Below are 23,344 nucleotides of genomic sequence, written 5' to 3' on the forward strand. Positions count from 1 at the left end.
GCTCATGCCTGCAATCCCATGTACTCAGGAGACTAAGGCAGTAGAGTGGCTTGAACCTCGGAGGTGGAGGTTGCAGTGAGCTGAGATCGCATTATTGCACTCCAGCCTGGGCAGCACAGTGAGACTCTGTCTCAAAAAAAAAAAAAAAAAAAAAAAAAACTTCCTTTGAGCAGAATAATCAAGGTGGCTGTGTTAAATGCCACGTAGGTAAAATCTGTCTGCAAGTGGACAATGGCAGGAAGGGCTGAGAGACACAAAGACTTTGTGAGTTAAAGGGGTGTCACTGTGGCAACTTTTCCTGTAAAGGTCTCATGTTTTGTTGTGTTGTTTTACAAAAGATTAGAAAATGGTGGGGGGGAGGGGCGCAATACTAAAAATAAAAATATCTCAGCTGCTTCTAGAACATTCTGGATGTTCTGCCTTTTGCTAATAGTGTAACATTTTCTTTCAAAAGTCATTTTCTTAAAAGTTAGACTTCAAAATTGCTTTCGGTTCTCCCACCACAAGCCCCAGCCCACCTCTTGCCTCTGCCTGCCCCTCCGCTCCTGGGCTTCTTCCCAGCCCCAAGGCCTGACCTCCTGGGTGTCACGTCTCCAGGGCCCGCGTCGTTAATGGCCTGCGCTCTGAGCACTGACTGTAACTCCAGAAGACACAGCTCCCATCACCCTGCCTCCTCCCTGCTCCAGACAGCACGTGTGTTGTGGAGGGGTCTCTCTCCCCAAAACCAGCGCCTCTGACCCGTTCCATCCTCCACCCCCAGTCACTGCCTCCCAGAAAAGGAAAAAATCTCTACCCCCAGGGTCACTGGTCACCCCAGGTTCCATGCTCTGCTGTTCCCAAAGGCACGGTCCCACCACTGGGCACAAGCCCTGAGCACCCAGCCTGGGACATGTTTCCCCTCCAAGGGGGCAGCTGGGGTGGCTGGTCCTCATTTTGTTCGCAGCCTGTGCAGTCTTATCCTGCTGGACCCCTCCCACCCCCCGCCTCTGCACAGGCTACATGTTTTCCTCCTACGCCCCTTCTGAGCACCTCGCCATCCTCCCTGGCTCCTGTCCCCACCCTGCCCTTGTGCATTTACCAAGGGCTGCCCCAGGCATTGTGTCACATGCATGACTTCCTTGTGTCCTCACCATATTCCTGAGATGTGGAGGGTTTTATCCCCTTTTGCAGGTGGTAGGAAAATCAAGTATTCCAGGCCAGGCCTGCAGCAGTGTTAAACCTTAGCCACTTCCTGCCTGCGTTTAGGTGGGGGGCTTTGGGCAGTGGATCTGCCCCATGAATCCTGCAAGGCGGGAGACCAGTGTAGAGGCCCGAGAGAAGAGGCTGAGTGCCCGATCCAGCAGCCAGGGTGCCAGTAGGGAGGGCCAGGCCTGTTGGCTTCTATGAGAGACAAACCACCAGGCCGGGCTGACCCGGGCAGTTCCAGTTTCCCAAGCACCCCATTCTGTTCCATCCCCAGGGCCCTCTGGCTACATGGGGCTGAGATGTCCCCCAGCTGTGCTCCTCAACAGGTGGGGACCTCAGTCCTGCAGCCTCATCAAACGATGTTCCCATCAGGGGAGGACCCTGCCCCTTGGCCAGCACCTGAACTGTCTGCCTCTCACAAAATCCTTGTGCCTTCTCTGATTCCTGGGGGCACAGGGCTGTGAGGACCAGGACCACCATCAGAATTCTTTACAAAGCCACAGCCCTCTGGCCACTTAGATAATACAACTGGGGTTACAAAGACGCGTGCACAGAGGACCCTTGAGGTGCCAGAGCAGAGCTGTGGGTGCCCGTCTCAGCCAGTTCCTGTAGCTCTGACCGGAGTGTACCAGCTCCACCTGGCAGCTTAGCATCAGGCTCTCCTGGCTGCTGGGAGGGAAGATGAGGCCGAGTTCCTTCTGTCTAGAGATTAGGGCTGACTTTCCAAACCAGCAAAAAAGCAACATGCATTCAGGCTACCTAAAGAAAAAACAGCTGCGAGCAAAGTTGTTAATTGGTCTGAATGGAAAAATCTAAAACATTCCACTTAACCTATTTTAAAAGTAAGAACTGGGCATGAGGCCAGGTGCAGTGGCTCACGCCTGTAATCCCAGCACCTTGAGAGGCCGAGGCAGGCAGCTCATGAGATCAGGAGTTCAAGACCAGCCTGACCAATATGGTGGAATCCCATCTCTACGAAAAACATAAAAAAATTAGCCAGGCATGGTGGTGTGCGCCTATAGTCCCAGCCACTTGGGAGGCTGAGGCAGGAGAATTGCTTGAACCTGGGAGACAGAGGTTGCAGTGAGCCGAGATCGTGCCACTGCACTCCAGCCTGGGCGACAGAGTGAGACTCTGTCTAAAAAAAAAAAAAAAAAAAAAAAAAAAAACCGACATGCACACAGTCTTGTATCCACTTCAGTTTTAACATGACAGCCAGGTAAGGGTGAAAGATGAGCAGGGCCGGGGGGACCAAGGACAGGGACGGAGACAAAGGCTCTGTGAACTCCGCAGTGGTGCTGGCACCTTGTCTCAGTGCATTCTGCCTGCTGTCACAAAATACACCACAGAAATATATTCCTTGCACTTCTGAAGGCTGGGAAGTCCAAGAGCAAGGTGCTGGCTGATTCGTTTCTGGTGAGGGACCTCTTCCTGGCTTACAGATGCCTCTTGCTGTGTTCTCATGTGGAGGAGAGGAGAGGACTCATCTCTTGTGTCTCTTCTTATAAGGGTGAGAATCCCATTCATGGGGGCTCTACTCTTCTGACCTAATCACCTCCCAGAGGTCCTGAATCCACACACCATCATACCGGGGGTTAGGGCTTCAGCGAATGACTTTCGGGAGCACACAGACACCAGTGCTCCTGTCGCCCCTCCCAGGGACACCTGGCGCTGCAGCAAATCACTGTTTCCAGCTGCCCTTGGCTGGCTGACTGGCATCCTTTGGGGCCCCAGGCATCGGAATGTCTGCTGTGTTTGCCAGTTTCAAAGCACATATGGGAATCAGTGTGGCTGGAGCTGGAGAGGACCTTGGATTTAGGACCTTGATTGAAGCCTGGGGACCATTCGCCCATTTACAGAGCAGCAGTGTCCCAACCTCTCTTGGCCTTTCCTGGCATTTTGTCCAAACCTCAGTGGGAAGCGGGTGTCCCTCTGCAGCTCACCAGAGCTGGCCACAGGAGGGCAGACGTGCAGGCATCATGGCAGGGTGTGGGGCTCGGGGCCCGTGGGCACCTGTGTGCTGCCCGGCTGTGGTGTATGTGACTCAGCCAGCCCCTGCCCTCCGTGTGATGGACACTGCACTTCTTCCAGCCTGTGGCATCCCAAGTAGGCAGTGAAAAGCTTCAAGAAGGGTGGGTTCTGGGGACCATGCTGTGATTCCAGGGACCCAAGAATTCACATAAGCCAGTTCTTTCATTCTGGGGTGGATCTCCCATGAACGGAGTTGGAGAAAGCGGCTGGGGTCATGCACAGCCAGCTGGGGTCAGGGCTGTGCAGGCCGTGGGCTGATTTTCCCACCTGCCTGGGTCACAGTGCTGGTGGCAGCAGGATGGGGTCTGCAGGTCTCTCAGGAGTAGGCCAGGAGGACCAGGCAAGGTCTGGCTTTACGAGGGGGGCCCAGGAGATAAGACCCCAAGAACCCCTGCTGCTTCCTTGCCCAACTGCCTACCACAGAGTGTGCCGGGCCACGTGGAGATGGCTGAAGTCTAGGAGGGGGTGGCTGTCCTGGACTGTGGTACATTTGACACGTGTCAACGTGGCAAGCTGGGCCAAGGCCGTCCTGTCAGTGGGCTGAGAGAGCGCCCTGGGTGGGATCTGGACCGGCCGTACAGGCCTCTTGCTGGCAGGCAGCTGGCTCTCTGTCCCCAAGGGGTAGCAGCACCTTCTGCCCTGTCTTTACCTCCGCAGCGGATTCTCTTGCAGGACCTCGAGCTTCAGAGGCAGCAGGCCTTGAATCACTGAGCCTCTCAAGAGGAAAAGCTGAGGCCTGGGTGGGGGGCGCTGCCCAGGGCCCTACAGCCAACCGCGGCCCTGCCCAGAGAGGCCCGGGTCCTCCGCCTCTGCGCGGGTGCTTACGGAGCGCTTGGGACATGTAAACACCAAACAGAGCCTTGGTCCTGTGCGGGCTGGGTTCACTAGCTGGCCTCATGCGTCCCCCTCCCAGGCAGGTGTGGACTGCTGGCCTGATCCATCTTCACGCCTGCTTTCATGATTCCTCAGACAGCCTCCATAGGTTGTCTCACTTGAGGACAATGAGGCTGCATTTGCACTGGAACTTGTATCCGGGAATATTATATGAGGCCTGGTCAGGTTCCCAACAGGCAGGGAGTGTTGGGAAAGCCCAGTGCTGATGGCAGCAAAGCCACGAGTGCCTCAAGTCTCAGCTTGATCCGACATCTCCTTCATGCCTGCTGTCATGACGCTGGCCACTGTAAACTCCGCATGCTGGGGCCAGAGCGCCCGGGCACATCCTCGCTCTCCTGGGCTGCCTGGGGCCCACACCTGCCCGGGGATTCGCCAGCCCCCTCACCTGCGGCCGGGCACATTTAACTGTGACTTGCAGAAGTAATAAGCCTAATATGGTTGACTTTATTTAATTAATAATGATCCTCTTCTGTTCCTCTGTGCTCATAAAACACCCTGCAGGTTGGCAAAAACACTCATAATATTGATCAGAAGTCAGGCGGGATATTTATTTTGTCTTTGCCCCATGAGCATAAATCCTTGTCCACTGCCTCCTGCTCCCTGCACACGGGATTTACAGTGGCCAGCTTCTTAAAAGCATTCGGTAATTAAGGAATAAATATCCATCAGCCTTTGTGGGCTGTGCTCCGTCCCTCCGCCTGACCCCCTAGCAACGCAGCTCGGGGAGAAGGCATGCGTGCAAGGTGGGGGCAGCTGTCAGCGCCCGCTCGCAGTGGGCCGGGGTCTTCCCCTGCCGAGAGAGGAAGCCCCTCTCTCTTCCTCACATATTGTTCCAGCCCCCTCTTCCATGCCTCCCCTCCCAGTTCCTGTTTTGCTTGAGGCAGGAAGCACTCTGGAAATTCCTTGCTGCTAGCCCTCCTTTCTCTCTTCCTCTGTCCTTCCTCTCCTCCTCTGTCACTGTTTCAACACCAGGCAGGTGGGTCCCTCCCCGGTCTGTGCCTCACCCCGAGGGTGTTCCTCCATGCCAGCCCGCCCTGCTGCAGAATCTCCTTGAAAGTCACTGCTGAACTCCTCTCCCACCTGTTGGCGGGGGCAGGGGGAGATGTTTGCAAAGGGAACGCTGTGACAGGCCGCAGGCACAAATACACAAATTCTGCTTTTGGCCTTTTCGCCCCTGGAGAGAGGGGTTTCCAATCCAAATGAACACATTAGACTCGACCTGGAGTGCACTTTCAGGAAAAGCTGTTGCTCAGTGTTTGTAGACGTGCTCAGAAAGCCACATTTGTGAGATTCGAAGGCTCAGGATGAAACCACCAAGAGACCACTTTCACAGCACCCCAGAACGCCCAGCCCTGCCCCACACAGCGGCCCCCGTGAGGACTGAGGGGCTGTCTGGCTGCCCACTCACCTGTCTGTGTCCCGCTCATCTCCCAGACCCACCACAAGACAGCGCTAAAAGGCAGTCAGAAGCTTTGTGGTTATTTGCTTAAAACTTTCTTTCCTGGGAATCCAAGCCATTAACCTTGTTACCCCTTGGCTACATGCTGAGCCCTCCCTGCCAGGACCAAAACACAGCTGCGGGTGGCTGTGCGTGACCACATCTTCGCAGCTCTCAAATGCATGAGGAGCAGAGGATGGGGCGTTGCAGAAAGACAGCGTTTCTCTCTGGAGGTGGTCGTGTCTGGGTGTCACTTCGCCAAGCTCTCCAGGTGTCCCCAGAGGTCTTGGTCTATCCTTTGCTCATGACTGACAAGGATTTGCCAGTGCATAGATGACACTGCCACCTGCCGTGACCAGGGTCACCTCTGGGACTGAGCTGCTTGGTCAGCCTCACCACCCAGGCGCCTCATACGTGGACAGCACCTCTGTTCAGGGAACTGGTATCTATATGACATGCCTTTTCCATTTTAGTGATTTCCTTTCTCTTCATTCTAAAATTCCATAAATTACCATTATCTTTGTAATCGTAAAAATTTATAATAATAAATTACAAATAATGTTGATAGGGAAGCAAAGGAGGAAGGAAAACCTGAGATGACTGGATCCAGGCATCCCCGTGATGGCAGAAACGTTCTCGATCGCAGCCGCGGACATGTCCTGATCGGCGGCGGTGTCAGCGTTCTAGACCAGCAGCCGTGGGAATGTTCAGGATCTCAGCAGCCCAAGGTGGCAGCTGCCAACCACATATTTATGTAAAGCACTTGAAATGTGTCTCCAGGATCTGTTTTTTACATTATTTTATTTCCATTAATTCATGTTAACACCCATGTGCAGCTTACAGCTGCCCCGCTGGGGCCACAGCTTTCTTTCTCGGAAGCAAACCCTGCCTCACCCTTCGCCGGAGACCAGGACGAAGTGTTGAGGTGGCCACAGGGGAATGACACTGTGGATCCACCTAGAATCTCGAAGCCCAGGCAGCGGCTGTGCAGATGGGAAGAAGTTTCCTAATCTGGGAGGCATCAGATCCCTGAGCAGGAGGTCAGGCAGTGCCAGGCCAGCCAGTCCGTCAGCTGTTCCAGCTGGGGGGCCTGGGCAGGGTTCCCCATCTCTGTACTACTTACCTTCTCCTCTAAGATGGGGGTAAGAATAGGACCTTCCTCACTAGGGGTTGTCAGAATTAAACCAGATAATTATACAAAAGGCTCAGCCTGGGCCAGTTGCAGTGACTCACGCTTGTAATCTCAGCACTTTGGGAGGCCAAGGTGGGAGGATCGTTTGAGGCCAGGTGTTCAAGACCAGCCTGAGCAACCCTCGTGGAGCCACTGCACTCCAACCGGAGCAACAGAAAGAGACCCTGTCTCCAAAAGGAAAGACAAAAAAAGAAAAACACCCCTTTCTCTAAAAAAAAAAAAAAATTAGAAATTAGCTGGGCATGGTGATATGCACCTGTAGTTCCACCTACTTGGGAGGCTGAGGCAGGAGGATCACTTGAGCCCAGGAGTTCAAGACAGCAGTGAGCTATGATCGCACCACTATACTCTAGTCCAGATGACACAGCTAGACCCTGTCTCAAAAAATAAAAAAGCCTCAACTCGGTGGGACTGGATAAGCATTGGCTATGAACATTACTGATACTTTTCCTAGTCTGTATAACAGAGTTTATCTATTTTTAATAGTGACTCTTTACATTTATGTAAATATATGTCCATGAGCAATCACCTACAACCCACCACAAGGCTCATGTAGCATTGTAAATAAAGATGGAGAAATTATGCAGGAAGCCCTAGGTTTATTACTGCCTTAGTCTTCTGAGGCAGCTATAACAAAATACCTTAGATGGGGTAATTTATAAACAACAGAAACATCTGGCTCACGGTTCTGGAGGCTGGAAAGTCCAAGATAGAGACACGGCAGAGTCAGTGTCTGGCGAGGGCTCAGTCTCTGCTTCATAGAGCCTGCCTCATTCTACATCCTCATGTGGTAGAAAAGGCAAACCAGCTCTCTCAGGCCTCTTATGAGATCACCAAATCCCATTTATGAGGGCAGGGCCATCACCACCTAGGCCCCACCTCTTAATAACATCTCCTCGGGGAGTTAGGATTTCAGCAAATGGATTTGGGGTGACACAAACACTCGCAATGATCAAACAGCAGACTTCATTGATACATCTCTGCAGGGAAGGCACCCTCCCTGCAGCGTTTCCAGTTACTGGGATGAGAAAGGGCTGATCCCAGCTGGGCATGGTGCCACATGCCATGCCGATAGGCCCAGCTACTCGGGAGGCTGAGGTGGGAGGATTGCTATCTCTATACACAAACAAATTTAGCCAGGCATGGCGGCACACGCCTGTAGTCACAGCTACTGGAGAGGCTGAGGGAGGAGGATCACTTGAACCCAAAGCAATCCAGCCTGCTCAAACCCAGCCTGGGCAACACAGCAAGACCCTGTCTTTAAAGAGAGAGAGAGAGGAGACCAGGCACCGTGTCTCAACACTTGTAATCCCAGCACTTTGGGAGGTTGAAGCAGGTGGATCACTTGGGTCCAGGAGTTTGAGACCAGCCTGGGCAACATGGTAAAACCCTGTCTCTACAGAAAGTACAAAAAATTAGCCATGCATGGTGGTGTGCACCTGTATTCCCGGCTACTCAGGAGGCTGAGTTGAGAGGACTGCTTGAGCCCAGGAGGTCGAGGTGAGCCCTGGTCAGGCCACCGCACTCCATCCTGGGTGACAGAGTGAGACCCTATCTCAAAACAAAAGAAGACGAAAAGGTCGATCCCAGTGTTAGTGTGAAGTGCTGGGAACACACAGACCCACCCATGGCATCCCCCAGTCACTTGAGAACAGATAAACCATCACAGCTGGTTGTTCCCTTTTCATCATAGTTATCAGTCATGTGACTGGTCCTGCTTAGGTGTATTCTCCATCGGACACTGCAGCCCTGGGCTCCCATGTGGTCTCCCCACAGGCTTTCACCCCAGGACCTGTAACCCCAAGACAGAGCCTGGTGCAGCCTGCCTGTGATGATCGGCCCCCACCCTGGGTCCTTGCCACAGAGATTGAAATAGAAGCTCTCTGGAGGCTGGGTGTGGTGGCTCACACCTGTAATCCCAGCACTCTGGGAGGCCGAGGCAGGCAAATCACTTGAGATCAGGAGTTCAAGACCAGCCTGGCCAATATGGTGAAACTCCGTCTCTACTAAAAATACAAAAATTAGCCGGGTGTGATGGTGGGTGCCTGTAATCCCAGCTACTCGGGAGGCTTAGGCAGGAGAAGCACTTGAACCTGAGAGGCGGAGGTTGCAGTGAGTTGAGATCGTGCCACTGCACTCCAGCCTGGGTAACACAGTGAGACTCCATTTCAATAAAAAAAGAAAAGAAAAAGCAATAAAAACTCTCTCTCCCCAGCCCTGATTTCCACATTTTGTCTTGTAAACATAAACGCCCCTCTCCATTCCATCCCTCCTGATCTGCTCTTGACTCTACCTTGGATCTGTCGTCGCTGAGTTGGCTGCCGTGCCATCTGTGCAGCACCTTGTTTCTGTTTGCTGGCTCTGGGTGTTGTATGGCACTGGGCAAGCTGGGAGCAGTGTGGGCATCCTGGCCCAAGCTCAGGGGCCCAGGAGTCGGGAGTGGGCACTCACTCACACTCACAGACAAACGCACCGAGGGCTTTCCCACTCTCAGTCTGGTCCCTGGGCAGGTTGAAGGCAGCTCAGCATCCATCTTTTTCCAGAGAAGAGAACTCTGGCCCTGCCAGGCAGCCAGCTGGCAACCTCATGGCCCCAGACTTGTCCTGAAGGTGGGGGCCAGATTGGGAGCCTCTCTGCTTCCGCTCTGCAGCCCTGTCTGGCCTGGATGGTGAAAAATTCTCTGGGTCTTCCCTTCCTTCTTGCTCTGATTCAAAGAAGGAAAAGCCAAGTCTGTCAGTTCCAAGCTCTCCTCTCTTTTTCTCCCTTTGAAATTTGCAATGAAATTGACTGCCTCTTCTTTCCTGCAGCGTTTCTTTTTTCCCAAAATATGGCCACCACTCTGCCATCACATGTGCATCTTGTTCTTCGTTGGATATGGAGTTTGTTTTTTAAAACATGTACATGCTCGGGGTCCCCTTAAGAGTCTGGTGTTACCAGGAATGATCAATAAAGTCCGTTACTGTCATCCTTATCCCCACACTGAGTGCTCTGGTTACAGGGAAATAACACCTTGCAGGCTGAGTCATGTGGTGGATTTGGCGTGGCAGGCACTAAGTATGTGGGTTGCAGGTGGGGAGTGTCCGAGAGAATTGTCTCTGGGGTGGACGCAGGGAAGCCACCTTGACGAAGTCACCACTCCTCAAGCTCAGGTGCGCCAGAGCCCATCAGGCTGCAATGCTAGCGTGTCTGTCTCTGAGCGTGCAGACCCCAAAAAACTCATGGCTCCTGCGACCCAGGCCCTGTGCCTACCTGGTGATTCCTAAGTCCTGTGCCCAGCGCCTGGCCGTCCCTGTGGATGGCTTCCTGTCATGGCCCAGAGAGAGGCAAAGAGCCACCTACAAACGACGCCTTCTTTTAGGCAGGAGGAGAAGCACATACGAAATGTGATGGTGCCTGAAACGTACCTTTTCTTTTTATTTTGGGGATTGGGTCAGTGCCTTTCTTCTGATGAGTCGCCCGTTCCCTCCTTTCCCCTCGCTCTCCAGCGGTTGATTTATTTAAAGGTGTGTCAGCACCGCATCAAATGAGGAGCTGGGCCCCCTCCTTTCTGCTGACAACTGGCCGCGCCAATAATTCATTTTTTAGCTCATTAGCTAACGGAGGCTGTGAGCAGTGGTCCTCCCGGGGATTGGAATGAGGGGAGGTGATCTACTGCCAGCTGCCTGCTCTTGAACTGGCCTTCCTTGGGGAAAATGAAAGGCTCGGCCGAGACAAGCCGGGGATCCCAGAAGTAGAATCGAGGCATCCGAGTGACCATTTGGGTCTGTGTGCTTTGATGTCGTGGCGTCTTAGTTATGGCAGATGCTTCTGGGTGGAAGAGTCTCATCGAGAAGAAGCCATTGTCAGCCTGTCCCTTGGTCACGTGTGACCTGTATATGCAGATGCTAGTGAGAAAGATGGAGGGTGCTGTCCAGAGTGTGCGTCGGCTCAGGCTGCCATATAGTATATTACACGTGGGTGGCTTCAGCACAGGACATTCACATCTCACAGTTCGGGGGGCTGGAAGTCCGAGGTCAGGGTGCCCTCAGGGTTCATTTCTGGTGAGACGTCTCTCCCTGGCTCGCAGACGGCACCTTCTCCCCATGTCCTGTCTTTCCTTGGGGTACGCTCAGAGGGAGAGACAGACATCACCACTGTCCCATCCCCTTATACTGGCACCTGGCGTATTGAATTGGGGCTCTACCTTTATGGTGTCATTGAAGCTTCATTCTCTCCTTGAAGGACCCCATCTCCACATTTAGCCACATTGAGGGTTAAGGCTTCCGCATGTGAATTTTGTGGGACATGACTCAGCCTCTAAGATCCAAGAAGCTTTTATACATCTCAAGGCTATGGGCTGGAGCCAACCAGATGCTGCCCCGGCGACTCTGACAGCTGTGAGGTCATTTAAACCCCAGCCAGACTCCTCCTTACTCCAGAGTCTCGGCATCCTCTGCACCCTTGGGGGAGCTCACAGGGTGCCAGCAGGCTTGGCAAGGCCCCTGGCCAGGAGCGGTCCCCCTACCATGCTGAGCATGTAGAGTTGCGTGAGGCTCGTGTATACAGACAGCCATGATGTAGAAGCCCCCAGCGCCCAGCAGGCCTTCTGCACCCGTGGCCCCTGGCACTTTGTTTACATGTGCCGATTCTACTGTGAGCTGTGTGCTCAGCATCCCACTGAATTATCAGAGAGGCTGTTCTCATCAGTCATCACAGTAGCCGCTCTTTGCAGGGGAACCACTGTGGCCATGCTGTTATCCACACGCGTGATCTCAAATCCCAAAACAGCCCTGCCTGGTGTAGACGTCCCTGTCCGCATGTGACAGATGAGGAAAGGAGGGTCCAAGAAGTTATTAGAAAGACTACACCCCTACCTAGAAAAAAAGAAGGCACACAAGCCACGGTCTCCACTGCTTCAGAGTGCAGCCTTTGAGCTCAGCGTTGGTGAGGAGATTTCTTTTTCCTGCCATTGAAGAAAGTGCAGAGAGCTAAGCTTTCCCCCCTGGCATCAGGAAGGGAACAGCCACAGGAGGTGGGCTTCAAGTCACAGCAGGTGGCTGACATGCATGAGGTTGCTGAATTAGCACCCAAACAGCCCATTGCCCTTGTCCGAGTCCTGTCTTCATACTGGTTAAATTTCAGCCTCTAACAAGAATCACTTCTGATGCAGACACAAAGCCCAGTGGCTGCCCCTAACTCCCTGGCTACCTCCTAGTATCCGAGGAAACAATGAAATATTGCAGTCCCAAAGGACTCAGAAGTCAGCATTGAAAGCTTCTGGTTTTGTTGTTGTTGTTGTTGTTGTTGTTGTTTTGCTTTCTTTTGTTTAGACAGAGTCTCACTCTGTCACCCAGGCTGCAGTACAATGGTGCGATCTTGGCTCACTGCAACCTCCAACTCCCAGGTCCAAGCAATTCTTCTGCCTCAGCCTCCTAAGTAGCTAGGATTACAGGCATGTGCCACCACACCCAGCTAATTTTTGTGTTTTTTAGTGGAGACAGAGTTTCACTATGTTGGCCAGGCTGGTCTCAAACTCCTGACCTCAAGTGATGCACCCGCCTCGGCCTCCCAACGTGCTGGGATTACAGGCGTGAGCCACCACGCCCGGCCGGAAGCTTGTGTTTTTAAGTAGCACAGGAAGTTTGGGTGAAGAGCTTTGGTTCCATCAGGTGATGAAAGCCGCAGGAACAGATGTGGGGGCGTCGGTGGCGCAGGGAGAGGAGGTCACGTGGACGTGGAGCCCGCAGGGAGGCTGATCCTGCTAAGGAGTCACCAAGGGACTTGGTGCTTACCTCCTTTCTCTGCAGCATTCCGAGATGACACTCCCCAATACCGAAACCCCGTTTTCTGGATCTGAATTGTTAGAGGGTTTCAAGCCCTTACGAATCACTGGTTTCAGCTCTTGCAGTAGTTTCTATCAGGAAGCCTGAACCTTCGGGGCTGTCCCTTCTACCATCCTCCTCCAGGCCCTCTTCCTAACTTCACGTACAGAATCCTAGAATCTTTCTCTTAAAGGAGGCTTCCAGAATGGTATACATTTTTAGCCCCACAAAACCTGGACCCACCTTTTATTACAAAGTTTAAACAATGCTGAGTTTTTCCATAAGTTATTGGGGTACAGGTGGTATTTGGTTACATGAATAAATTCTTTTTTTACTTTTTCTCTTTTTCTTTTTTTTTTTTTTTGTATGAGACAGTGTAGCTGTGTTGCCCAGGCTATAGTGCAGTGGTGCAATCTCAGCTCACTGCAGCCTCCGCCTCCTGGGTTCAAGCAATTCTCCTGCCTCAGTCTCCTGAGTAGGTAGGATTACAGGTGCGCACCACCACACCCACCTACTTTGTATTTTTAGTAGAGATGGGGTTTCACCATGTTTGTCAGGCTGGCCTTGAACTCCTGACCTCCAGAGACCCACCCTCCTCACCCTCCCAAAGTGCTGGGATTATAGGCATGAGCCACCACGCCCAGCCATGAGTAAGTTCTTTAGCGGTGATTTGTGAGATTTTGGTGCACCCATCACCCAAGCAGTATACACTGTACCCTGTTTGCAGTCTTTTATCCCTCACCCCCTCCCACTCTTCACCCCAAGTTCCCAAACTCCATTATATCATTCTTACACCTTTGTGTCCTCATAGCTTAGCTTCCACATACCAGTGAGAACATACGATGTTTGGCTTTCCATTTCTAAGTTACTTCCCTTAGAATAATGGTCTCCAATCTCATTCAGGTCACTGCAAATGCTGTTAGTCCATTCTTTTTTATGGCTGTATAGTATTCCATCATATATATGTATATGTATGCATATATGTGTGTGTATGTGTGTATATGTGTGTGTGTGTGTATATATATATATATCTCACAGTTTCTTTATCCACCTGTTATTGATGGGCATTTGAGTTGGTTCCACGATTTTGCAATTGTGAATTGTGCTGCTATAAACATGCGTGTATGAGTATTTTGGTTTTTTTTCCCCCTCTGGGGAGATACCGAGTAGTGGGATTGCTAGATCAAATGGTAGTTCTGCTTTTAGTTCTTTAAAGAATCTGCACACTGTTCTCCATAAAGGCTATGCTAGTTTACATTCCCAGCAGCAGTGTAGAAGTGTTCCCTGTTCGCCACGTCCATGCCAACATCTACTGTTTTTTGATTACAGCCATTCTTGCAGGATTAAGGTGGTATCAACAATGCTGATTTTTAAAAGTGAAGAACAGCTCATCAGATGTGTGTCAGCTTGGGGTGAGATGTGAGACAGAGTCAGTCCAGCAGTTCCGGGGAGAACGTACTGACACAGCCAAAGGTTCACGAGCCGTAGGTTTGTACTCATTCTTTGGCTGGGGTGTTCAAATACAAAAGAAAATGGAATAATTGCAGTTAGCACTGTAGCTACTATGTTAAGCTCTCTGGTTTACCCCTGGGTGATTTGGCAACAACTCCTGAAATCAATCAGAGTAGAATAAAATAGTTGTGATTTTAATGCCTACCAAAAAATGAGAGTTAGCAAATTGGAACCTGAAAATCTGGACATATCCTTCACCGCCACCCCTTTTCATTTAATTCACGTTTTGCTCCTTCTCTTTTGTGATTGATGAAATGCATCAACAAACGTTTAATGCATTTTAAATAAGGTATTTAAAGTATTATCAGAACTACTTCTTTTTGTCTGTCTCCGTAACCCGTATTTCCCAGACACTGTCAGTGCTTTTGTGCGTGGGTTTTTGCCCTAGTGGTGGGGTGCAGGGGCTGCCTCCGCTGCGTTTTGGGAGCTGGTGTCAGTTCTCAGCTGTAGCCAAATGTTTGTCCTGGAAATCTCCAAATGAAAAGAATCGGGGGTCACCCTGGGGTCACTCACATGTACCAGGAAGTGAAGCAAAACTAATCCAGATTTACTCCTGGAAGAATTTGTTTGCCTAAGTATTTAAAAACAGATTAGGGCTAACTCGACACTGGATCACTAGGTGCAGTGTAAACATGGGTAAAAGCTGTAAACAAGGCCTTTCCTCTGTGTTTCGGAAGCAAAAATGTCACGGGTAATGAGTTTTCTTTCTAGACTTTCGCAGAAGCTCTGAGTGATTTCTCCGTGTCGTTTGTAGCTGTGTACTCTGATTACTCCCCTGGAGAAACTTCTGAATTTTAGGAGGGGGCAATTGTGAATCAGCGCGTTATTGAAGTCTCTGTGGGTAACTGCGGTCCCTTCTTACATGTAGGCTTTTCTTTCTTTTGTCTGTCTGTCTCTTTCTTTCTCTCTCTCTCTCTCTCTCTCTTTCTACTTTCTTTTCTTCCTTTGAGATGGAGTCTTACTCTGTCACCCAGGCTGGAGTGCAATGGCACAATCTCGCCTCACTGCAACCTCTGCCTTCTGGGGTCGGGCGATTCTCCTGCCTCAGCCTCCCAAGTACCTGGGATTACAGGTGCCCACCACGCCTGGCACATTTTTGTATTTTTAGTAGAGACTGGGTTTCGCCATGTTGGCCAAGCTAGCCTCAAACTCCTGACCTCAGGCGATCTGCCCACCTCGGCCTCCCGAAGTGCTGGGATTACAGGCATGAACCATCATACCCAGCCTCTTTTCTTCATCATCCTCGTCAAAAAGGCAGGCGGGGAGCACTTCCCTGGCCAGGCTCTACCCCGGGCTCCTTATAAAATTTCAGCAGCACTTGTAAAATCTCACATTGTTTGTAAAACTTCTTGTCCCCCACGACCTCACCTTTCTTTCCCCCTCTACCTGTGCAGCAGAGTCTTGAGTTTTCAATATCTCTCATACTCTTTTTTTGAGAAACCAGAAACCATCATCAGTAGCCAGAGTCCAGGAGCTGCTCGCCTGGGGTCCTTCCTTTGGGTCAACGTAAACATGCCTCGCTTCCGGTTTCCTCCTGCGTTTCTTGAGCTTCTCGTGTCATCCTGTCCCCTCCTCCTCCTCAGCCCTCCCCACAGATGTGGATCACGGTCCCCGTCCTCTGTAGAGGAGGCCAGCTCCGGCAGCCCCATCTCAGCCAGGTTGTGACGCTGGGGGCGGAGGCAGGCACCATCCACCCCTCCCCAGCTTCCTCCTGTCCTCTGCCTCTGTGCTCAGCTCTGGCTTCCAGGAGCTTCCTGCCAGCTTCCCAGGCCCTGGAACAATTTCCCTCAGAAAATCCCGCCGTTCTTTGTCATTTAAGGAATTCCTGACATCTGTCCCCTCCGCTTAAGCCATCCCCAAGTATCTGCAGGTTCCAAAAGCTGCATCTCCCTTCTAAAGCTCCTCACTGGAGACTCAGCCCTCTCCTGCGGGAGTCTGTTGCCGTGTTTTCTGCAGCTGAAATGGTTTGGAGACCCAGAGAGTCCACACACACCGCCTGTTTCGGAGTTCGGAGCTAAGAGCACATGGTCACCCCCAGGTGTGGGGAGCGCACTAGCCATCCCCCACCCTCTGTGACTCGAGCCAGGTGTCCTACAGTCCTGACTTACAGTCTTTCTTGCTTAAAGTGAAACTGAGCTCTCAGCCCCGGAGCCCATGCTTCCGTCGTGCGGATCCGAGGCAATAGGGTGGCTCCCCCATGCGTCGGGGTGTGTGAGCCGTTGAACCAAGGCCACAGCCTTGAGCCCTCACTATCGAGCTTTCTTTCCAAGGACAGCTTCTACATGAAATGTGACAGAAATGGAGAGCACCAAGGCAATATATGAGCCTGAGATCAGCGGCTCTCACAGCTGGGGGCTATTAGACCCCCCTGCAGGGCTTGTTAAAATGCCCGGAGAGGTTCCGATACAGGGCATCTGGGGCGTGGCCTGAGAACCTGCATTTCTGGACTGATGCTGCTGGTGAGGATACTGTTTTGTGGAGGTGGATTAACCTCTCCCCCATGGGGCTTTGTGCCGAGTGAAGACCCTTGCTTTCTGCTATTTCACTTCCCTCTTGGTTCTCGTGTTCTCTCGCCTGATGGTGACCACACCTGTCTGGTGGCTCTTTGCAGGGAAGAGAAGGAACGGTGGATTCGTGCCAAGTACGAGCAGAAGCTCTTCCTGGCCCCACTCCCCTGCACGGAGCTGTCCCTGGGCCAGCACCTGCTGCGGGCCACCGCTGACGAGGACCTGCGGACGGCCATCCTGCTGCTGGCGCACGGCTCCCGGGACGAGGTGAACGAGACCTGTGGGGAGGGAGACGGCCGCACAGCGCTGCACCTGGCCTGCCGCAAGGGGAACGTGGTCCTGGCGCAGCTCCTCATCTGGGTAGGTGGCCGGCACGCCTGGCGGAGGATGGGGCTGCAGGGGGCACTCTGCTCTGTTCTGCTTCCGTGGGCATCTTTCTGGCAGAAGGCTGTTCTCCATCTGCAAGTGGGAAGAGCTCCTAATGGGAAACTCAGACTGAAGTGCACGGGACCTTATTCAGAGACAGTCGGGCCTCCGTGTACAGCACTTGCTGGAGTTTCCGGAAATTGCACGTTTGGGATTGCCCCTTGTCAGGCAGGGTTGGGGGTGTCCCACTTTTTCATTTCCATCATCTTTTGGAGGAAAGGGGGTGTATTAACTGGAGGGCTCGTAGGGTTTCCCCTTTTCCAAACCTTTGGTGTTTTTATTCACTTAACCCAGAAATACTGGACCCTAAGCTTTGAGGTTTGATGTGGTAGGAGTTTGTCAAAGGGCTTCTTTTGGACCATTCTGATTAATTTCTACTGGGGAAAATTGTTCTTTACATTCCTATTGAAGCATTTGTCACAGTGTTCAAATGAGCGAAAGAGAAGGATAAAGTGATTATACAGAGGTCCTGCCTGTGCCACCCGGGGGCTGTGTCTGAGAAGCTCACGCCCACATGGGGGCTGCCTGTGATCCCCTGGGGCTTCAGCCACCGCAGGTCCTCACCCAAGGCGGGCAGAAAGCTGCCTGCAGGGAGGCTCCCCAGGTAGGGAAAGCAGGTGTGTGCCCAGGAGTTGGGGGCAGCACCCAGTGGTGGGTCACCCAGCAGGAGGCTCTTCTGTCTCTACCCGCAAGGCAGGATGGGTCAGCACAGCAGCAGGTTCCACAGCAGCACATGTAGAATGCTGCAGGTTTCTGCATGTTTTTGGTCTGACTTTTTTGATGGGCACAGAGATGGGATGTACAGATCCTACACCAGAAGCCCTCCGATGCTTCTGCTCATCAGTCAAATGTGATGTAACGCAAATAAGAGTCGTATGTAGTATGCTGGGGCTGCCACAGCAAAATACCACAGACAGGGTGCTTAAACAACAGACGTTTATTTTCTCACAGTTCTGGAGGCTGGAAGTACAAGATCAAAGGGCCGGCAGGGTTGGTTTCTGCTGAGGCCTCTCCGTGGCTGGCAGACGGCCGCCTTCTCCCTGCGAGAACACAGCCTTTCCTCTGCACTCGCTCCTGGTAGATCTTTCCTTCCCTGACCACCTTGTTTTTGAGACAAAATCTTGCTCTGTTGTCCAGGCTAGAGTGCAGTGGCACAATCATAGCCCACTGTCACCTCAAACTGCTGAGCTCCAGCAGTCCTCCCACCCCAGCCTCCCAAGTAGCTCAGACCACAGGCATGCACCCCCATGAATGATAATTTTTTTAAAAACTTTTTGTAAATGTCTTACTATATTGCCCATGGGTTTTGAACTCTTGGCTTTAAGCAATTCTCTCATCTCAGCCTCCCGAAGTGTTGGGATTACAAGTATGAGCCTCCACACCCAGCCTCTTCCTCTTCTCATCTAGATACTAACCCTATTGTGACCTCATTTAAGCTTCTGTACCACCATAAAGGCTCTATCTCCAAATAAATTCTAAAGTACTGGGTGTCAGGACTTAAACATATGAATTGTTGGTGGGAGCGGGGGACATACTTATAAATTGCAGGCCATCTTTCCTTCCCAAATTGCACAAAAATTCCTTTGATGGGTGTCGTTCCGTGCTGCTGAGTGGCCTGTAAGTCCCACACATTGTGAGTTGGCTGAAGTGGAAGTGAATTCACACTTTTTCATGAGCAAAAGTCTTAAAAATGTTGTGTACTTTAACCTGGAATTTCCCCCCTTCTAATCATCACTTACTAATCACAGACCCTGAGGAAGATTCTGTGCGAGGACATACATCAGGGACTGTTTCTTCCAGTGACAGTTTTTACCTAATGTTCAGCAGTGACAGGAGAGTTCTGAATTGGGTTCTATGGTGGAGTACCATATGACTAGCATGCGTCATGCTTTTTCGGGGTGGGGAGACAGGGTCTCACTTTGTTGCCCAGCCTGGAGTGCAGCGGTGTGATCTCGGCTCACTGCAGCCTCTGCCTCCTGGACTCAAGCAATCCTCCCACCTCAGCCTCCTGAGTATCTGGGACCACAGGCACACGCCACCATGCCCAGCTAATTTTTTTTAAATGTGTTTCTTTGTAGAGACAGGGTCTCCTTGTATTGCTCAGGCTAGTCTTGAACTCCTGGGCTGAAGTAAGCTGCTGCAGCTCGTGCCATGCCTCTGAGTCATTTTAATGATGTAAGAAAATGCGGCCGGGCACGGTGGCTCAAGCCTGTAATCCCAGCACTTCGGGAGGCCGAGGCAGGTGGATCACGAGGTCAAGAGATCGAGACCGTCCTGGTCAACATGGTGAAACCCCGTCTCTACTAAAAATACAAAAAATTAGCTGGGCATGGTGGTGTGTGCCTGTAATCCCAGTTACTCAGGAGGCTGAGGCAGGAGAATTGCCTGAACCCAGGAGGCGGAGGTTGCGGTGAGCCGAGATCGCGCCATTGCACTCCAGCCTGGGTAACGAGTGAAACTCCATCTCAAAAAAAAAAAAAAAAGAAAAGAAAAAAAAGAAAATGCTCACAGTCCAGTGATCAGTGATTGGTAAAAAAAATAAAAATAAAAAACAGGATACAAATTACTTGTATAGTTTTATCTCAGTTATGCATATATACATTTAGATTTTTTAAAAAAAAAACCGTTGGAAGGAAATACACTAATTCACAGAGGCTATCTCTGAATAGCAAGATTATGGGTGATTTTTTTTTCTTGCACTATTATTTATGTATTTTTTTATAATGAAAATTCCCTCTGAGATCAAAACGACTTTTTTTTCTTTGCGCAATTGGAAAGTCAAAATAGAAACAGCAAAACTAAAGTTATCCCAAAATATCCTTAATATTACACGAAGGAGGAGCTTTCAGTTGGAAAAAAAAAAAAAAAAACATATTCTTTCCTTAAAATAATATGCTGGCCACGGGTTTAGGCTGCCAGCAGCAGGCTCCAGCGCCCCAGCCAGTTCTGTAGCTGGCCCCGCGGTCCCGGCACAAGCCAGGTGCAAGGGCTGAGAGAAAGCTTCCCTGCCCTCCCCTTCATCACAAGCTGTATGACACTAACGTGGGCTCTGTTGCCTCCATAGTACGGGGTGGACGTCATGGCCCGCGATGCCCACGGGAACACCGCGCTGGCCTACGCCCGGCAGGCCTCCAGCCAGGAGTGCATCGACGTGCTGCTGCAGTACGGCTGCCCCGACGAGCGCTTCGTGCTCATGGCCACCCCCAACCTGTCCAGGAGAAACAATAACCGGAACAACAGCAGCGGGAGGGTGCCCACCATCATCTGAGGGGCCGCCGTGCCCCCGCCTGCCGCACCCGGCACGCGGCAGCCTCACCGCACACTCGCTCGGAAGTCGCAGCACGTGAGTCCCGTCGCATCCCCTCACTCTTCCTGGTGGTCGCCTCCTCCCACCCACCCACCCACCCTCACCCCAGACAAAATCACAAAACCTGGACATCCTGGAGGGGCAAAGAGGCGGCCGGGAGACTGCAGAAGAAGTGGCTCCTTTGCATAAACTCCCCTAAACCACAAACAGGAGAGGGTGTCGGGCCCAGCTCTTTGATGATAGCACACGGCGCAGGACCCTTGTCCTGGTGGCACAAGAGACGGGGACGCAAGGGGGAGGGGAGGCGAGGAACAAGGAGAAGGGGCAACTTTCCTTAACTGGCAGTTAAGCACATGAGTACATTTCACCTCTACCAAACGGAACACTTGGATTCCATCTCTTCTCCGAGGAGCTTGACGGCATAAATCAGAAGCAAGCACAGAGTTTGTCAGGTTTGAAGCCCCTATGATGGTATGTGTCAAATCAGTTGTAGCTAATCTGTCCAGGGAGAATACTGGCTTCATTACACTTGTATAGTTGAGTTCTTCCAGCATTACTGCTGTTTAATAGAACATGATTAGTCATCACCGAGAAGAAAGCATATTAGCCGAGGAGGTAGTTACGCGGCACGCTCCGGTGATTGCCGCGATGTGATTGCAATACTCTTAGAAGCATCATATTATCCCAGACATGTTCTTTCAAGCCCTTGGAGCCCTCCTTTCTAAATTCACTGTCATAATTTAGTATCTGTTTAATTTTTCAGTCCAAAGAGAGGAAATCAGTCGCTGAGTATTATTTGACGGCAGTCTCTTTGGTGCAAAAACAAAATGGGAAAAATAAATAAGAATAACTCAGAAATTCAAAAGGAAATCACAAATTCAGCAAATAATAGCGTTTCGAGTATATTTCGTAAACTAAGTAAATACACAAAATACACATGGTTATTTTTTCCGGCCATAAGAGAGATTTTATGTCCTTTTGCCGAGGTGGATGTGTTCGTCTCAGGCCCTCCTGGGCCGCATTGCCCAAGTCACACAGGCTTCTGTATTATGTATTTAGATCAGATGTGTGAAAATATATTTGAATAAAAGAAGTTCATAAATATGCATTGATTTTTGTACAGACAAATGGCACCTCTCTTAATTTATAAATTGAACTGGATGTGAACTAATAATGTGCAACTAGTTGAGATAAGAGAGTTACAGATCATTGTACATGGAAAATATTCCCAGCAGTAAACACTTCCATTAATGTGATCTACAGCTTTTAAAAAGGAACATCTCAGAATAAGATGGTGGTACAATTTACTTATTAAAATTGAGAAAGAGGGAAAAAAAAGACACACTGAAGTATATTAGAAAGGGAAAAGAAGGAATGTGATTTCTCGTGATTGAAAGCATGATTTAGATCGGATACGGCTTCTGCTAACCAAGACCAAGGGGCTCTGGTGGACAGGGTGGTTTTCTGAATGCCAGACCGAGGTGCCTTATGAAGGCAGCTGCCGATGGTTCTGTGGCACAGACTGGCTCCTGAGAACCAGACAACCTTGACCTCGCAGCCCGGCCTTCTGTGCGAGTACCCGGCTGCTTCCAAAGTCAGCTGCCTTCAGTGGTGATCATCAAACGTAGTCAGCCAAACCATGGCATCCCCCAGGTTAAAAAGAAAACAGGGTGGCTTTGCCCAGAGCCCGTTGGCAGTATGACAGTGTGGGGAAGGGTTGTCACGATGGAAGACTAGGACACTGGACTCACATAGCACAGAAACGCAAAGCCACGCGCGCTGGCAGCCCCCGGGGTGTTCCTTGCTCTCGTATATTAAACCTTATGTTTTATAAGAGTTTTTCCTCTTCTTTCACTTTTTAAAAAAATTAAAGTAGGTGGGGAAAAAATAAAGCTTTACACAGAATTTATATGTGGGTAAGTGTTTCATGGGAATTTCTAATCTTAGCAAAGCTAAGTGGAGATTACTCGTGTCCAAAAGTCTAACAGGTCCAGAAGCCACACGTCTGAGAACCTTGACGACAGTCCCATCGTCCTGCCACTCGGCTTTTCAGTCTGCGTTCCATCACTGTGTCGCTATTGTCAATGTGAATAGAGAAGAAAGGTCATTGCCTATTTTTGAAGAACACGTTCGTGTTCTAATCTGCTAGACACATTCGCCTCCACACAGCCTTTACCGTAGACTCTGTAGTGAACACAGATCTAGTATAAATGAAATTCTTAAATTATTTCATTGTAGTCAATCCCCACTATAGGAATGCTTTATCATAGTGAAGCCTTCTTTTGAGAAGAAACGGAATTCCTTGTGGCTTATCTTCGGGATGTATATGAGTGTGTACATATTATTCTATGTGTTTATAATATAATATTTTCCCAAATGACTTCTTGTTTCACTTTGCCTTCCACAACCTGAATGCTAGATTGGTTTTTTTCCCTTCCCGGCCCTCAGCCAGGCCCACATGGGCTGCCATGACCCCTCCTTAGAAAACACAGCCCCTCCCCCGCCACTCCCAGTGACATCCATCTGCTCCACGCAGCAGCCGCTTTCTAGGGCCCAAGTTTTGGTAGCAGAAGGAAAGGCAGTTTCGAGGGCCTTTCCAAATAAAGAAGACGGGTGGGTAATCTGTTCGTATTTCAGTGCCTAACCAGAAGTCCCTCCTTTGCTGACCACACTCCGGTTCCCACTTTCAAGCTAATTATCACCGAGGCTGGGAGAGGCAAGGACCGAGGGCGGAGTTAGGAATAACTCGCCTGAGAAGGGGATCGAGTTTCCTTGTTCATTTCCATGTTCAGTTCTGTGGCGTAACAATGACAGGAGATCACCAGTGCAGGGTCCACCTAACCTTTCCTGTGCAGAATAAAAATTCCCTCTTGATGAGAAGCAGCCAGCCGGGGGAGGCACTGGAGCAGCCCATGTAACCCCATGGGGAGCTGGACACATCTGCTCCCCCCCACTCAGCTTCTTGGAGACTGAACTGCAGTGGGGGAACATGTGACGCAGACCCAGCTGTGGCAGGAAGCCTGCGGGTCCAGGACACGGTGATTCTGGCCC

At 51.0% G+C, this 23,344-nt stretch overlaps 1 protein-coding gene across 10 annotated transcripts in view; it reads left to right on the plus strand.

Moving 5' to 3' along the window:
* Positions 1-22,673, plus strand: part of AGAP1 (ArfGAP with GTPase domain, ankyrin repeat and PH domain 1) — a 617,831-nt gene extending 595,158 nt beyond the window's left edge. For all 10 annotated transcript variants that reach the window (XM_017537728.2, XM_037741753.1, XM_037741754.1 and 7 more), the window contains 2 exons: positions 16,665-16,920; positions 20,051-22,673. In XM_017537728.2, coding sequence (XP_017393217.1) covers positions 16,665-16,920; positions 20,051-20,254 — 460 coding nt within the window. In that variant the 3' untranslated portion in view covers positions 20,255-22,673. The remainder of the gene's footprint in view (positions 1-16,664; positions 16,921-20,050) is intronic.
* The last annotated feature ends 671 nt before the right edge of the window (positions 22,674-23,344 follow it).

Source organism: Cebus imitator, unplaced genomic scaffold (assembly GCF_001604975.1).
Source record: "Cebus imitator isolate Cc_AM_T3 unplaced genomic scaffold, Cebus_imitator-1.0 Scaffold106, whole genome shotgun sequence".
Taxonomy (NCBI): Eukaryota; Metazoa; Chordata; class Mammalia; order Primates; family Cebidae; genus Cebus; species Cebus imitator.